The sequence below is a fragment of the Drosophila willistoni genome, assembly GCF_018902025.1.
Source record: "Drosophila willistoni isolate 14030-0811.24 chromosome XL unlocalized genomic scaffold, UCI_dwil_1.1 Seg141, whole genome shotgun sequence".
In the NCBI taxonomy this organism is placed as follows: Eukaryota; Metazoa; Arthropoda; class Insecta; order Diptera; family Drosophilidae; genus Drosophila; species Drosophila willistoni.
This window is the reverse complement of record NW_025814052.1, coordinates 6,223,143-6,239,004: the sequence shown is the minus strand read 5'-3', so window position 1 is coordinate 6,239,004 and position 15,862 is coordinate 6,223,143. Positions and strand designations below refer to the sequence as shown.

General features: G+C 35.3%; 2 protein-coding genes across 7 annotated transcripts; both read left to right on the top strand.

The window, feature by feature from the left end:
• Position 1: 1 nt before the first annotated feature.
• On the top strand, positions 2 to 2,632 carry LOC6649325. Its single transcript, XM_002071511.4, has 3 exons — positions 2 to 722; positions 814 to 895; positions 960 to 2,632. Exons 1-3 carry the CDS (start codon positions 28 to 30, stop codon positions 2,133 to 2,135), a joined length of 1,953 nt encoding a protein of 650 aa, XP_002071547.3. The 5' UTR covers positions 2 to 27; the 3' UTR covers positions 2,136 to 2,632.
• Positions 2,633 to 3,857: 1,225 nt separating this feature from the next.
• Positions 3,858 to 14,293, top strand: LOC6649324 (proline dehydrogenase 1, mitochondrial). 6 transcript variants are annotated; one of them, XM_047011463.1, is made up of 13 exons: positions 3,858 to 4,142; positions 6,000 to 6,509; positions 9,972 to 10,093; positions 10,493 to 10,579; positions 10,647 to 10,828; positions 11,715 to 11,750; positions 12,460 to 12,524; positions 12,605 to 12,783; positions 12,859 to 13,033; positions 13,106 to 13,267; positions 13,339 to 13,530; positions 13,603 to 13,780; positions 13,854 to 14,293. In XM_047011463.1, exons 2-13 carry the CDS (start codon positions 6,018 to 6,020, stop codon positions 14,057 to 14,059), a joined length of 2,076 nt encoding a protein of 691 aa, XP_046867419.1. In that variant the 5' UTR covers positions 3,858 to 4,142; positions 6,000 to 6,017; the 3' UTR covers positions 14,060 to 14,293. The 6 variants fall into 6 exon arrangements, with proteins under 6 accessions (XP_046867419.1, XP_023034909.1, XP_015032649.1 ...); XM_023179141.2 differs by lacking the exon at positions 9,972 to 10,093 and adding an exon at positions 9,598 to 9,719 and having other exon boundaries at positions 3,859 to 4,142; XM_023179140.2 differs by lacking the exons at positions 3,858 to 4,142; positions 9,972 to 10,093 and adding exons at positions 4,392 to 4,551; positions 9,598 to 9,719.
• Positions 14,294 to 15,862: the final 1,569 nt, after the last annotated feature.

The following is a 15,862-nucleotide window of genomic DNA, read 5'->3' as shown; positions in this document are numbered from 1 at the left end:
AATAACCATAATAATAATAATAATGGAATGCTAAAAATTCAAGCAGCAACAAATGGAGGTGGACAAGTGGAAATGGAATTGGAAGAACACAACTTGAAATGGTTTAACTTATCAGCTGATGCCAAAGAGAGAAAGCAACAGCCCGAAGCAATATCTCAAAGTGCCTTTAAAAAAAATCAAATAACATCCAATTTAAAATCCATACAAACAATAGCATCCATTATAAAGTCTACGCCAGAAATGCCCCAGCAACGTACTGAGGACCAAGAAAATGCCTTTCGTCGAATTGAGGATGTTCATAATTATGCCAAGCTGCAGGATTTTTGCAGCGACATAGATGATGATGAGGACGATGACGAAGATGTAGATGATGAGGATGTAGACGATGAGGGAGTTGAGGGTGTGGAGACGGAAACCCATTTCAACAATTTAAAAATAACTCGCATTCAAAGGGAAGATACTGAGGACCCAGTTGATGTGGTTACAGTGCCACAGCATGAATGTCAACAGATTGAGGGGGAACAGGAATACACTCGATGCCGGGCACAACAACAAAAACAACAGAATCAGTCATTGGCGCTATCATCCACTAATGAACATGATAACACTTCCGATATTATTACGCCCGAGCATCATGCTCGTAGGCCAATGAATGCATTTCTCATATTTTGTAAACGGCATCGTGCCATTGTCAAAGAGCGTTACAAAACGCTCGAGAATAGGTAAGCATTTCCTCTTATCCATAACACTAAACGAGAGATTCATTCTTTTCCTTTCTTTTCTTATTTTTTATTTAACTCTTCGTTTTCAAAGAGCCATAACGAAGATACTCGGTGACTGGTGGGCAGCTCTAGATGAACAAGAGAAACAATGTTTCACTGATTTGGCACAACAGGTAAGCTGTGCAGCCCAAAACAATATATGTACAAGGTTATCAATTTATTTTCAATGTTCTGCAGAACAAAGACGCTTTTTTTAATGCTAATCCAAATTTTAAATGGTACAAACTGCCTGCACCGCCGTTACGAACACTTAACACACGGCCGAGTAATGCAATGTCCGTAAATTTAAAGGAAAATGAAGGGGAAGATGTTGCTTCTGGAGCAGCCTCGTCTAGCAATTACTTTCAACTCGCCGATGAGAACCAAATGGGTGAATTAAGTTCTCTGCTCCAGGTACAACAGGACAAAGAAGATGCCCTCCAGCAGGCATTGAGTGAAACCAGTCAATTTTTTAGTGCCCATATGCCGCCTAACACCAATCAAAATAGACGAAAACGTACTTCCTTAAATACTGAAACCTCACCTAGCAACTCTAGCGAAGAGGATACATTGTCACCTATTAAAAAGATGAAATCTACACGATCTTGCAAAGGTAAAATCTATCAGGAATTGATGAATTCTGGTCAAATCGCAGCCATAACCAAGAAAAATAAGAGAAACACTAGTGGTGGTGCACAAGCACCACATTTGGAAGATCACGAGAAGCCTTCGCAGCACTTGAGAAGTGTTTCGGAATCGAGTAACAGCGGTTTTGATCTAGAGGAAAAGATCAAAGAGCTGCCAGCTCTCAGTTTGGATATATATTTACAGCGCAAACGCAGCACCAAAAAGAAGAAGAAATTTACTAGCAATAAAAAGTCCAGGAATTCGCATAGTGGTAGTGGCAGTGGGGGAAATGAAGGAGGAATCCATCAGGCAAATGATGTAAATGAAAGTGCAGGTGGTGGTGGTGCTGGAGGAGTGCGTAGATTGATAGCACCAGCTGCTGCTGCTGCTGCCGCTGCAGTCGGTAGCCAAAAGCGAAAGGCACGCAAGGAGAGCATTACACGACGAGATGTCAGTGCCATTGAACAGGAGGTGGCCTCCATTTTACCGTTAACCATAAATGGTTGCTATTATTTCAATCACACGGAGGCAATCAAAACGCCACCGGCACTGGACAATTCATCATCATTTACATCATCATCGCCGCTGTCTTCAGCCTCATCGTCATCCCAAGTAGGAGCTACTATGGGATCCAATGCCTATGATGTGACATCCTCTACCTCAGATTTACTCATCTTGGCCGAAGTGGCAGCCAATCGCACTGAACATCATCATCAGCAGGAAAGCAGCTTTGCCGCAGGTCTATAACTACATATGTTATCCATCATCCACTGCTGTCACTGTGTGATAGAGAAAGAGCCAATTCAGACATTCGTTGATCTTTAATTAAATTAGTCAATAGAATTATATAAGAATGAAATGATGTATATTTTTGTTATGATATGAAAGAAGGTTCTATCCGTTTTCCCCCTCTTTATTTTTTATATTACATTATATAGTTTCTTTCTTTCTTTCTTTTTTTTTTTTTTGATTCTTGGTTGTTAAGTTTATTTTTCTGTAGCGTTCGTAAATTATCAATTATCCATCAACCAAAACTGGACGCCTTATTATTATTAACTGTTAAATATTATTATTTTCTAATATGTAGCATATAATTTATTGCAATATACACATCGTATGCAAATGTGTTTAGTTTTTATAAATATATGAAAAATATTTTTTTTTTTTTGTTAAAGATCCACAAACCAAACACGTTTTATGAGAGGAAAAAACAAAAGAAAAATACATGATTAAAAATCAACAGATATTTTGTTTGAAATCCATTAAAGCCTTTGTTTGGGTAGGCTTAAACTGAAATAATATAAGCTATTCGGTTTAATGTGTGTAAAACCCCCCAATTGACACTTATCTATTAACCAAATGATGCCAAATTGCATTCGTTATTTATTTCAAATTAAAGTTACTGGCATCCATTAATTACTTGAGCTACGTGCTTCCCCTACGCCTACCCCTAGGTGAGATATAGTGAGATGTTTTTACACACACTCACACTCAAACATCTATTAAAAGTCAGTGGCGAATCTACTTGCGGAGAATGGGGGACGAAACCATTCATTTGAGGGGGACACATCGTTCTTGCAAATGGACCTTCCAAAAGTGAGGATAGTGAAGCAAAATTCTCTCATTTCTTCCCCTAAGGATCCGCCGCTGTTTAAATGTTCTTTTAATGTTTCATTAATGGATGTCCCCCTTTATTAAGGCGAAAATTAATCGATAAGTGGACGATAAGAAATATTGAAGCAACTCTAGAACTAGAATCGTCTTTGCCGGTAATTATACTGGTCAATGCGTGAGGGGAATTATTTGTTGTTGGAGAATGGTGGTGGGGGGAAGGCAAGATTGTGCGTGTGTGTGTGTGTGATTGTCGGTGCAAGATGATAACGCTTCAATTGCCAACAACCAACCGCTAAATGTCTAGATAAGCCAAAGCATTCCAATTGGGGGGGTAAAAAGACAAGACTCATTTGAACAAAATGGCGCATGATTAACAAAGTTGTTATTTTTTTTTCTGCTCACGTGCAAAACAAACACGAGCTGTGGCAACCGCTGCTAGAACAGCTGCCAGTCATCAGCGAGAGAACACCCTGTCCTCACCATTCCCCACTACACACCCTTTGCCATTTTAAGCATTGTCTGTCATACCTTGGGTTTTGACCAATTCTCATTTACAGTTTGGCCAAAAAGTGCTTAAACAGATTAAATTAAAAGTCCTTCAGGCAAATTGAATTTATAGCAAATAGCAAACAAACGATCGTCGAAGGGATCTTTGGAAGGCTCTCTCACTTGCAAGGAAACTTTTTGGATTTACCGCTGAAAACCCGTTAAAAATGTCCCTGTGTGTAAAAACTTTATGGTCAAACTGTAAGTACGTACATAAGCTTTGGTGCTTTTCTTTTAAAGCTTTCGCCGGCATAGCCGCCGTTTCTGTCACGACAAAATTTTTCGTGTTGGCCTTAATTTCAGTTTGTTCGCGCATTCAGACCCTTACGGTTCGCTCTCGCACTTTCTCCGTTAGTCGACGCTCTCCTTAGTGTGCCTCTGTGTATTTCGTCGCATTCTCTGTGTGTGTGTGTGTCTTGTCGCGTGTGTCTGTGTGTGCAACAAGAAGCAGAGCCCCCAGAGCTGCCCCCAGAGATACCGAAACCCCTCGGCAGCAGCAGTTACCCCCCGTCCCAAAACGAAAGTTATAACAAAATTTAACAGCGACAGTAAAAGAACAGAACATCTAATAAATAAAATAATACTGCTTTTAAGGTATGGAAATATTTTTTACTCATTGTCATACTTGACAAAGCAGAGTATAATAAAAAAAAAATTAATCAAATAATTTAGCACAAAATGTACATATGAACCTTCCATTCGTTAGTCGATTTGTTGTGATGTCTTAAGTCAAAAAATACAAAATTTGTTTAGAAATAAAGTTCAAAATTAACAAAAAACCTACGGTTTAGTTAAGGAAACCAAATTGGAGTAGAAGAATCAGTCGGAACAAAACGGAAAATAAAACGCCTAGTTATTTCAATTCCGAATCGTTTCTACGAAGAGTAGTGAAAAGGACCGTTTGTATACAAGGAGCTTAGAGAGGGGATAGAAGTTATATAATACATAAAACGGCGTTGGCCCCCGCACCACCGCCTCTTGCCGAAATAAAGAAAAGAAACGTGTGAGCTAGCAACACAAAAAAAAAACGTTCTGATGAATTTGCATTTTTTTTAAGTTATTTTTTTTTTAAATTTTTGCTCTACCGCTTTACACATACAAAGATACATACATGTATGTATAAAGATACTATGTGTATATATGTGTGTGTGTATGCGCAATTGAAACCCGCCAAGTTTTTTTTCTTGATTTCATTTGATTTAATTGCGATTTGCTGTGGCTGCGGCTGCTGCTGCTATTGCCGCTCCTGTGCGTGAGTTTGCCGTTTCTGTCGCTATCTTCGTCTGGCTTTCATTTAGCATCCCGCTAATTAATTAACAAAAAAGGCAATCACATTTCCATTTGCATTTGCAATGATTGTACTTTCTATGCTAGTTTTTTTTGTTGCCCCGTAATTAACACCAATTAAGTGTGTTTTTTTGTGCTTTTAATTATTTGTGCTTCGCGGCGCATTTCAATTAAACGCGGGCATAGAAGGAGAATAAATCAAATCAAGTGACTATATCTCTTCGTTTTTCCTTTTTGCCTCATGCTGTGTGTGTGTGCGTGTGCGTGCAATGCGTGGGGGCTCGACGTTACTTGTGACGTCACAAGCGAAAACTGTATTTGCGCAATTATTATGTAAGAAACGCAGACCCGACGACGCAAGCATTAGAGATGTGCAAAAACTTTTGCACTAGCAAGCTCTTCAATATCTTTTAAATTGAACGTATTTGTAAAACAATTTTATGTACATTAATACTAACGGAATGTAATAACGCTTTAACTTGAATATTTTCCCATTGCTGGGATTTTTTATGTGATTCATGATTTTGGTTTTTTAATAACTTTTCAAAGCACAGCAAAAATCACAGTTGCGTCGTGTCACAACTCGGCGGTCATATTTGCTCCTCACTAGTCACGAAGGATTTGCTTGGTATTTTTTTTGTTTGGTCCGTTCCGTCCGTGCGCGTCGTCACAGTTTGAATTAAACTTTTGCGGCAGCGAAACCTACACCTAAAATAAGCGGAAGGAACAACAACAACAACGGCAACGCAACGCTAGACGAAGCAAAATATAAGAAAACATAAATTAATTGTAAATGAAATTGTTCAATTATTTTAGTCTAGTATATGTATTTTTTTTGTGAGGTGTGTGATTCAGTCAGCAGTGTGTGTGCGCGAAAGAAAGAGAGGAGGGATCTAACGAGAGCGTAACAAAAACTTAACACATGTGGGGGACTCTCTGTCTTTCGCTCTTTAGTTTTTTTTTAAGCAAATGTTGTATAACAGTAACTAGGCAGCTTGTTTAAATGAGAGGAAAGAAGAAAAAAAGCTCTACAAATCATCAAAATCAGCTGTTAGAGAAAAAAGAACACCAAAGTCGAGAAATCAAAAATAATAGTAAAAGTGAATCAAAAAGATGTATGCTAATTTAATTTTTTGTACATTTGTTTTTTTTTTCTTTTTGCAGCTTCTCTTGGACCTTGTAATGGCTCTACTTCGTTCATTGAGCGCCCAACGTACAACAATTAATCTGGTCAAGAGCGGTAGTTGTTCCAGTCCAACGGCCGCTTCCGCCGTCGCCGCTCAGAGAACTCATCATCATCAGCATCAGCGTAGAAATCTTCATGTGGCAACACCATCATCCCTAAGCCCCAATTTGAAACATCATCTTCATCATCATTTACATTTAAATCGTCATCATCAGCTGATATGGAGCCTTCTCATTCAGCAACGCAATGTGCACTCGCCATCGGGTCCCAATCAGCAAGTGACTCAGGCTGATGTCTCCACCGTGGGCAGAAAGCAGCAGCAACACCCGGCATCATCGTCAGCTAGTTCACCGCAACGCGATCCACTCGATGTTAGTTTCAATGATCCGATTGCCGCTTTTAAAAGTAAAACCACCTGGGAATTGGTACGGGCCTATTTGGTCTATATGATCTGTTCCAGCGAGAAACTGGTTGAGCATAATATGACGGTAAGATCGCCATAAAAAAAGAGTATGAAATCCCTTGAACTATAATCTAAAGATCTGATCTGATTTCCTTCTAATAATGCTATAACAAAAGTTAACTAAGATTTATTCAACGATTCTGCTGTTTGTTTTAAGCTTTCCCCCCCCCCCCAAGTTCTCCCAGTCGGCCAGCTTTATTATTATTTGTTAATAGTTTTCTAATGTTATTATTTCAACTTTGTGTGTCAGACTCAGTCCACACGATCTTTGTTTAATTGCGGGGTGTATGTTTCCATGAAATCGACAAGAGATTCTGATTTCTGTGTACAAATATGAAATTGAATCGTGTCCCCCAACAGGAAGTAAACAGGGTCGACATCCTATGCAAGTCGGGCTTTAAAACGTTGCACAGTGGGCTTAATTAGATGAGCGAATGTACAGGCATACTTAATTTTTTCCCATTAGAGTTTAGTTGCAAGTTGAATTCAGTATTTTGCCAATTGGAATACATTTTGTAAAATTAAGATTGTTAATTACGCTTTTATTTTGTACCACTGTGCATTTTGACGGAACTGTTAAGCTTTAAACTACATATGTACATATGTACATATGTATGTGTGTCAAGTGTGTGGTTGCATTTCTTTTGCTTACTTTTGTTCCGGTTTTCTTTTGCGCCGGCTCATGAATGGACACGACTGATTGACTACTTGATAGACTGACTGATTGATGTGGCCCCGTGTCGTCTGTAAGATCTCGAAATAAAAAGCAATAAAAGTCCATGCAATTGCATATGCAGTTGGTCGAGTAGGAGGTGGAGGGAAAAACCGATGACCTTGCCAGTCATCGTTGTTGTTGCTGTTGTTGTTTGTGTGGCGTCACTCACACAGAGCGGAAAATGTGTGTGAGTTAGTGTGTTTGTACATACATACATACATATATGCAGATAATGCCAGGCCCCCAAAATTGAGCCAATCAAAACTTGGCTATAGTTTTCTTCCCTTCTCCCTCTATATCTCTCTCTCTTTTGTTTACTCATTCGGTTTAGTGTTTGCCTTTCTCTCCTTCCTTCTCTTTCTCTCTTTTGGTAAGGATTTATTGATTATATTTTTGCCAAGTTTGATCCATTTTTCCAATTTATTTATTTTTTATTAAATATTGGCAACGCCCTCTTAGAACATTTAATTTCAATCAACAAACCACGGCTACGCCCCCATACCCATCCCTCTTCCCTTACCTACTGTTACTTTTGCCTTTTTGTTCTATTTACAGTAGTTTTGTTGTTGTTGTTGTTTTTGCTTAGTCTCGTGAATGGTGCGCTGAGTCCAAAGCTCAAAATTAAACACCTGTCCCCAAAAGTTGCGAAAAAAAAAATAAAGAAAAAGAAGAAAAAAACTTAAAGTAAAAATAAATAAAATGAAAGAGTCGTCGCCGCAATGCATCAGGTTGGGGGTGTGGGGGTGGTATCCGACTTTTAGATACCCTGTACAAAGCGTTGAAGAGGAGAGGGATGTTAGAGTGAATTACCTAACTCCTCTCCTATGACATTTTATAGCGAAAACTAATAGATGATAACGACGATAATGATATAGTAGATTGCTAAGTGGGGACACTGTGGGACAATTCAATAATTAAAAGAGGTGTTAATTAATATTTTTATTTAGCTCTACAGGGCGTGGCATTATATGGCCATCGACTAAATTTACTTTTCGCACAGGGTATAAGATCACAAAACTGAGACACACGTAATGGTTTGTTCTTTTGTGTTTTATGTAGCCAGTTTTTTATTTGTGTTTTTGGTTTGCCAAAAAATTCATTACATTTGTTTGTATTTCTTTTTTTTTTTTATTTTAATTTCTTGTCTCGACGACTGTGAAATGAGAGTTTATTTTTGTTGGAATTTGGGAACCGGTTCGCATTTTCATTAGTATTATTATTATGGAAAAACATTCTTAACACGTGTTTGTCTCCCCAGGATGAGATTAATGACTTCTTATTCACTTGCTCCTCGTTCTCTCCAACAAAAACGGAAATAATGCAAAATTTATAACCATAAATTTTGCATTATTCTTCCCTCTTGCAATCGTTTAAAGATTTTCTTAAATTTATGTAACATTAAGGAAATGTATTTTAATAAGTTATTCCTTTTAGGTTTTTAAAGTCTTGTTTAAAAAAGATCCTCTCTTGAACCTTTCATCAAGATGAAATCAATAGAAATTTAAAGATTAGATCTGTAAAAATCTTAAAGACTTTTCATTGCCTAATTGACTCATCCATTCTCTATTGCCATTTAGAAATTGTTAAGAGTAAAACGCTTAAAAATTGTTGATATTTATGGTCGATATACATACATATGTATGTATTTGTTATTAAAAGATATCGTTCGATCTTATCTAATAGCTATTTGCTAGAGGATAAAGGGGTGGATGGGAGGGAAAAGGAGGAGTGTTCTCATCCATCTTTTGTTACCTCTTACCCTATTTGGACTTGGCCTGGTCTCCGCACTTTACTCTGACTGACTGCAAATTGTATTTAATGTTTGCTTTTTGTCAATTTGTTGAAATTTGAAAAGATATTTTCTTTTGACAAAGTAAATAATTGTGGACTTTGCTTTTTTCTCACTGTTCTCTCTCATGGCCATGACATGATGGGGCAAAAGCAAGACAAGACATCACGGTTGGCTTTTCTCTAGTCTTCTTTGTTGGTCTTTTTTTGTTTTTTGATTTTGGCTCAAATCCAAAATGATTTATTGCGGGGAACAACATGATGAACAGCAGCAGATCGGGAAATAAATGCTTATATAGCGAGAAAATGAGAAAATGTGCAAAAAAAAAAAAAAAACAACAAAATGTGCGAGAGAGGAAAATATTGCAAAATATATCACAAAATTTGATTTTGATTATTATCTATTCCTGTTCCTCCTCCACGATCTTTTCTCCCTTTTCTCTCTCTCTCTCTCTCTCTCTCTCTATGTGTCTCTCTTTCTTTTCTCTAATATATATAATCAAATTTATTCAATTAAATTTTAAAATACAAAATTACAAAAATTTTAAAATGAAACGAAAAACAAAAAAAAAAACCAAAAAAAAAAAAAACCGCACACACAATTTCGCAGCTTATGAAATGGTCAAAGCAAATATTGGGTCAACGGTTATTTACAGCATTGATGAAGGCGACTTTCTATGGCCATTTTGTCGCTGGCGAGGATCAGATCAAGATTATACCCACTCTGGAAAGGTAATTTTCAAGAATTGTCTCAACAAAATTTACTTATATCATTTTTTTTTTCTTTCTTTTTTTCTCTCTTTATTTTTTATTATTCGTTTGGTTTTTTAAATCTCCTATTTCAAAACGCTTTTTGCCTCAAAACAAAACAAAAAACCTGCCAACCAACCAAACATCTTCACACTCTTTATATATATACATATATATATATATATCTACCAATTCTACCGATATTATTCGAACGTTCATCGAATCCGGTAATAGCTTTTAAAATTAGCCCGCTCCTTATTGGGTGGCCGTCTCTTTGTGATGCTGATGAAATCAACTTTCTATGGACATTTTGTGGCCGGCGAGAATCGTCATACAATTGTGCCCACTTTAGAGAGGTGCTGCCAGCCAAAAATACACAAGAACACACACACACACACACACTTTATACTATATTAAGCTTTCTAACTAAATCACTTTAATGTACTAATTTAAATTGAAAATGTGGCATGTGGCATGTGAATAGATCATTGAACGAAAATCGGAATACACATATCTGAAGTTATGTTTCCTCCTTACCCCCCTCTTTCTCTCTCTCTCTCTCCACCCACTATAAATAAAAGTAACGCCGCACTTTTCCCCCTCTTTGCCCGCCTCCAACCGAACAACCAATCAAAATTCCAATACCAAAATTATTACATTTTTCTTTGATTTCATTTTCATATGTGTTTCATACGTTTTAAAAAGTAAGATCCTTTGATTATTATTAATTTATTATTGATCCTTCTTATCTATAGACTCCGTTCATTTGGTGTCAAGCCAATTTTGGATTACTCCGTTGAAGAGGATATCACCCAGGAAGAGGCCGAGAAACGTGAAGTTGAGTAAGTTGCTCTAAATCCATTATTTATGATGGAATTTATTGAATTTTTATGTATTTGATTTGTGCAGATCTTCCGTTTCGAGTGCTGGTGATAACAAGGAGGAGGGTGCCATGCCTCAATACCATGTGGATAAATCATTTGCCGATCGTCGCTATAAAGTGAGCAGTGCTCGTACCTATTTCTATTTGAATGAGGCGACATGTGAGAGAAACATGGAGACATTTATTAAATGTTTGGAGGCTGTTTCGGGTAAGTCCTAGCTCTAAATAGTTACAAAAATATTGCACTTTAAACACTAAGCCCAAAAAGTTGTATATATTTAATCGTGTGGCATGATTCTGTGCTCTTTCTAGTCTTTTAATTTACAGTTATTAACAATAAATAAAAACAAAACAAGTTCAATTGAAATATTCAATATTTCAAATCAGTGCTAAAACACTTTAAAACAAATATTTAACCCTTAAATGCATCAAATCAACGATTTTGTGATAATAATCGAAATAAAAGAAATTTTCTTTTGATCCGGGAACATATTTGTCATAAATATATAGAACATTGGAAAGCGACAACCAAAATCAAATCGAAAAATAAATTTCAATAATATAATATATAAATATTTAATCTTTTTAAAAGCTATTAAACACTAAAAACCTTATCCTTGAGAATAAATAACTATTATACCCCAAAAGAGTTATTTATTTTCAGAGCTTTTAACTATTTTATTGTATTGATAAAATGCTTTATATTGCGTCTATATAAAAATCAAGCAAAGTATAACAAAATATCAAGCATTTAATGGTTAAAGATTAAAATTAGGATTAAACAAAACACTTTAATTTATTAGTCATTCACTCTCTTTCTATAACAAAACAAAAACATATTTGATTAAACAAAAATATTTAAAATCGTTTTCTAACTTGTGATTGTTTGCATTTTTTTTCCTTTTTTCCTTTTTCGGTGTTTTCTTTTAAATGTAAATTTTGTAAATTTTTTGTGTGTGCATTCTTCTCTCTGGTCGATCGGTGAAAACTAACCAAATCCAAAAAAAAAAACAACCATTCAAAATCATAAAATATATATGGGGCAAAAATCATTTTCATATATGTAACTAATAACTATAATTATTGACCCAAAGATGATGATGCCAAAGTGCCCCGTGCTGTGGCCACGGGTAAGCTAACAACCAAAAACTAAATTGAGAGAGAGAAAATATAAAATGCATTAGTTATTAAACATTGGCTTCCAAACAGAGAGTAAGAGAGTGTTAAAAAAAAAATTAGCAAAATGTTGATGTCGCCTTTTAGTTTGTTGTCGCTTTTTGTGTAAGTTAATTTATCAATGAATGTGTATGTGTGTGTGTGTATTTGTGTGTGTGTTATGTGTGTAGTTTTACAATAAATAATGCTCTTAAAGACTCTATTAGGTATATGTTTATAGTTCAGTATGATTTTTTTCCATTACATTTAACTAAATGACTTCCAGAGTTTTCACTGTATGAAATATGCTTAGAAACCAACGATTAGAACAATGATTTGTTATAAAAACATAATACAAATTGATTATTAATCAAATTAAACAAATTCTTTAATCTACAAGAGTATTTCTTATTAAAACTTCGGCTCGCTGAGGTTAAATTTTGTGGTAGATTGTGTGTTAATGTAGATATTAGTTATATATAAAGTTTGTATGCAGTATATATATTTCTCTATATATACTCTATATAAACAATGTGTGTTGTACCCTTTTAAAACGGCATACTTCATGTTCACCATATTCATTGATTTCGTTTCTTTGCTTTTCTTTCAATATGCATTTTCATTTTCAACAACCAACAACGAACAACAACAACAACGAATGAAAACCGAACCAAACCAATATAGGAGCCACCTTTGGTACTGGCATTACAGCCATCAAATTGACTGCCCTGGGCCGTCCACAGTTGCTGGTAAGTTGTATTAGCCCTCATTCTTAATCCAAACCATTTTGAAACTCAACAAATTGATATATCATATTTCATTTTTGTAGTTGCAACTTTCCGAGGTAATCATGCGCACACGTAAATATATGGAAGACTTTGTGGGCGGTCAGGGTAATGTGTTGACACATCACAAGACCATTAAGGATCTCGAGAAGTATTATGCCAGTGTTGGCGATAACAAGGATGTGCAAGAGTTCTTAAAGAATGTGACATCAGATAAAGAGGGGTAAGCAAATGGGTTAGCAATCACAATAACAATATATTCATGTCTGGATTTCTTTGTTTTTTTTTTGTTTTCTAGTATATTGCATCTGTTCCCCTGGTCGGGCATTGTTGATGAAAATTCGCAATTGAGTGACACATTTCGTGTGCCCGATCCACAGACGGGTCAAATGCGTCGACTGATCTCACAAATACCGCCCAAAGAAGAGGAAATGTTTAGAAATATGATTCGTCGTCTAAACACAATCGTAAAGGTAAACAGAAAGAAAATACTTGAAAAATATATACATAGATATTAACTGAAACGATTTTGCTTTATTCTCCAGACTGCCGCTGAGCTGGATGTACGCATTATGATTGATGCCGAGCAAACCTATTTCCAGCCAGCCATTTCGCGCATCACTTTGGAAATGATGCGTAAATACAATAAAGACAAGGCCATTGTATTCAATACCTATCAATGCTATTTGCGGGAATCTTTCCGAGAGGCAAGTCTCCAAATTCCGTGTTGTAAATCTATGAGATTTTCATTGAAATTTTATAAAAAATTCTTTTTTAGGTTGGCACTGACTTGGAACAGGCAAAGCGTCAAAACTTTTATTTTGGTGCCAAATTGGTGAGAGGTGCCTATATGGAACAGGAGCGTGCTCGAGCTCAGGCACTGGGTTATCCGGATCCAGTTAATCCTAATTACGAGGCCACCACAGATATGTATCATAGGACTCTATCTGAATGTTTGCGACGCATTAAGGTAAATAATATTTTGAATTTGAAATCTTAATCTAATCATTGCTCATGTGTGTGTGTGTGTGTGTGATTTTAGCTGATGAAAGATTGCGGTGATGATGCACGTAAAATTGGCATTATGGTAGCCTCTCACAATGAGGATACAGTCCGATTTGCCATACAACAGATGAAAGAGATTGGCATCTCTCCGGAGGATAAGGTCATATGTTTCGGTCAATTGTTGGGAATGTGTGATTATATCACATTTCCTTTGGGTAAGTCAGACAACAAACGTCCACGCACAAACTGCTGATTGTATATATGTACTTTGGTTTGGTGTAATTTTAGGTCAAGCTGGTTACTCGGCCTATAAGTATATACCATATGGTCCTGTCGAAGAGGTCTTACCCTATTTGTCACGTCGTGCCCAAGAGAATAAGGGTGTTTTGAAGAAAATCCAAAAGGAGAAACGTCTGCTAATGGCCGAAATACGACGTCGTTTGATTCGCGGACAATTGTTCTATAAGCCCAAGGGCAACTATGTGCCGATTTAAAGTGGCTTATATATACATTATTATATTATTATATAATGTGTGTGTGTGTGTATGTGCGTGCGTGTGAGGAAGAGAAGACTAGCATTGACAACAGACGACGTATGGAGAAATCGACAACATTAGCGGAGGGGAAACTACTGGACACTAATTGCGATTTGGAATATTCAGTTTTTGTTTATTTTTTAAGTGTTTTTAATGGAGCAACCCAACAATAATACCCAAACAACTTTACAATTTCTATGTGTCTTTATATATATATATACATATATATATATATATATATATACCTGTATATGTATATGTAATTATAAACTTTTTGTATATACTCTATATATACATATATGTATGAATCAAAACCACAATTCGGCGCTATTGTTGTTCTCACATCCGCGAAACACTTAATTTTTGAATATAATTAATTTCTTAAATTAGAAAAATGATAATTCCGATTGACAGTGTGTCTATAGTTTCTATGCTTGCAATTTAAGAACAAATTGAGAAATTGATAAATGTTCTTAATAGTAAACAAAAAACTTGTCAGTAAAAATATATTTTCTATATATATGCATATATATATTTGATCTGCATTTTTACAATTTACAATTTGTGTTAAAAATTGTGAAGCATATTGAAATTTTTGAAAAAATTTCTGTATTTCATTTAAATTTTTAGTCTTTTGATTATGCTAAAAACATAGAAGTCCGTTACATATATATACATACATATATAGAAAATCGAATCTCCAAGCTCCCCCCCCACATGTTGTGAAACATTTTTAGCATTATTTAAATCATATACACAAAATACATATACATATATATGTATATATAAAACTGGATTTGTTCCCAATTATTGTGTTTTGTAATTCCGATGAATTTTTCAAGTTTCTCTCACATTTTGTAATTGTTAAAGACTTTCGTAAAAACAAAAAGAAAAACTTGTTACTAAAAATTTATATATATATATATATATATATATATATATATACATGCATATATATAACCAATAAAATGTCTGTATGTGTTGTGTGTGTATGTTAAAAAATTTAGATGGAATTGCAAATCGGAATTTATGAACAAAGCCACGCAAAAATTATGTTTAGTCCTAGGCTGTTTTCCATTTCCATTTGATTGTGATTGAAATGATTGATTTTTCCCACATTATTTTTTTTTCATTATTGATTTATTTGTCTCGTTGTATAACTTACGCCTAGTCGCGGCATTTTGTTCCTGTCATTTAAACTCGAATATGTAGAACCAATCCCAAAAACACCGCTCGAAACCTCCCTTTAACTTTATATTTATGTAAAACATTATGCAACAGATTTTTCTATATCCGAAAAGTCAAGAAAGTCAAGAAAAAATATATACATAGATTGAGTAACGATTGTTTTTTTTTTTCAATATATATATATCTATATATCGCTTGTCCGGATATCGTGAAAGTTGTTGCATTATGTAATTTATCCAGGTTTAGTACCAAAACGTATAAAAGTTTTATTAAAATATAATATGTTTATTTATGTCAGGGACTGGATCCGAAATGAATTAACGACTCTGTTTATATCGGTTCTATATGAAAATATATATATCTATATTTTATTTCTTTAGTTTTCATTTTTTGTTTTCTCGATTCTTAAAAAAAAAAATTGTAATGCAACTAGAGTAAAGTTACGAAAACGAAAAATATAAAAAAAAAGAATATTACAAATAGTTTCACATGATTATGAGATGAATTATATAATGCCTCTCTTTACTCCTCCTTTCGCCCTTACTAAAGGGGGGGAGAGTTGGAACGGAGCAG

Coding starts and splice junctions, on each gene's coding strand:
- LOC6649325 (XM_002071511.4), top strand. CDS start 28: ATGCTAAAAATTCAAGCAGCAACAAATGGAGGTGGACAAGTGGAAATG. Junction 723..813: donor TACAAAACGCTCGAGAATAG/GTAAGCATTTCC, acceptor TCGTTTTCAAAG/AGCCATAACGAAGATACTCG. Junction 896..959: donor TCACTGATTTGGCACAACAG/GTAAGCTGTGCA, acceptor AATGTTCTGCAG/AACAAAGACGCTTTTTTTAA.
- LOC6649324 (XM_047011463.1), top strand. CDS start 6,018: ATGGCTCTACTTCGTTCATTGAGCGCCCAACGTACAACAATTAATCTG. Junction 11,751..12,459: donor GCCCCGTGCTGTGGCCACGG/GTAAGCTAACAA, acceptor AAACCAATATAG/GAGCCACCTTTGGTACTGGC. Junction 12,784..12,858: donor GTGACATCAGATAAAGAGGG/GTAAGCAAATGG, acceptor TTTGTTTTCTAG/TATATTGCATCTGTTCCCCT.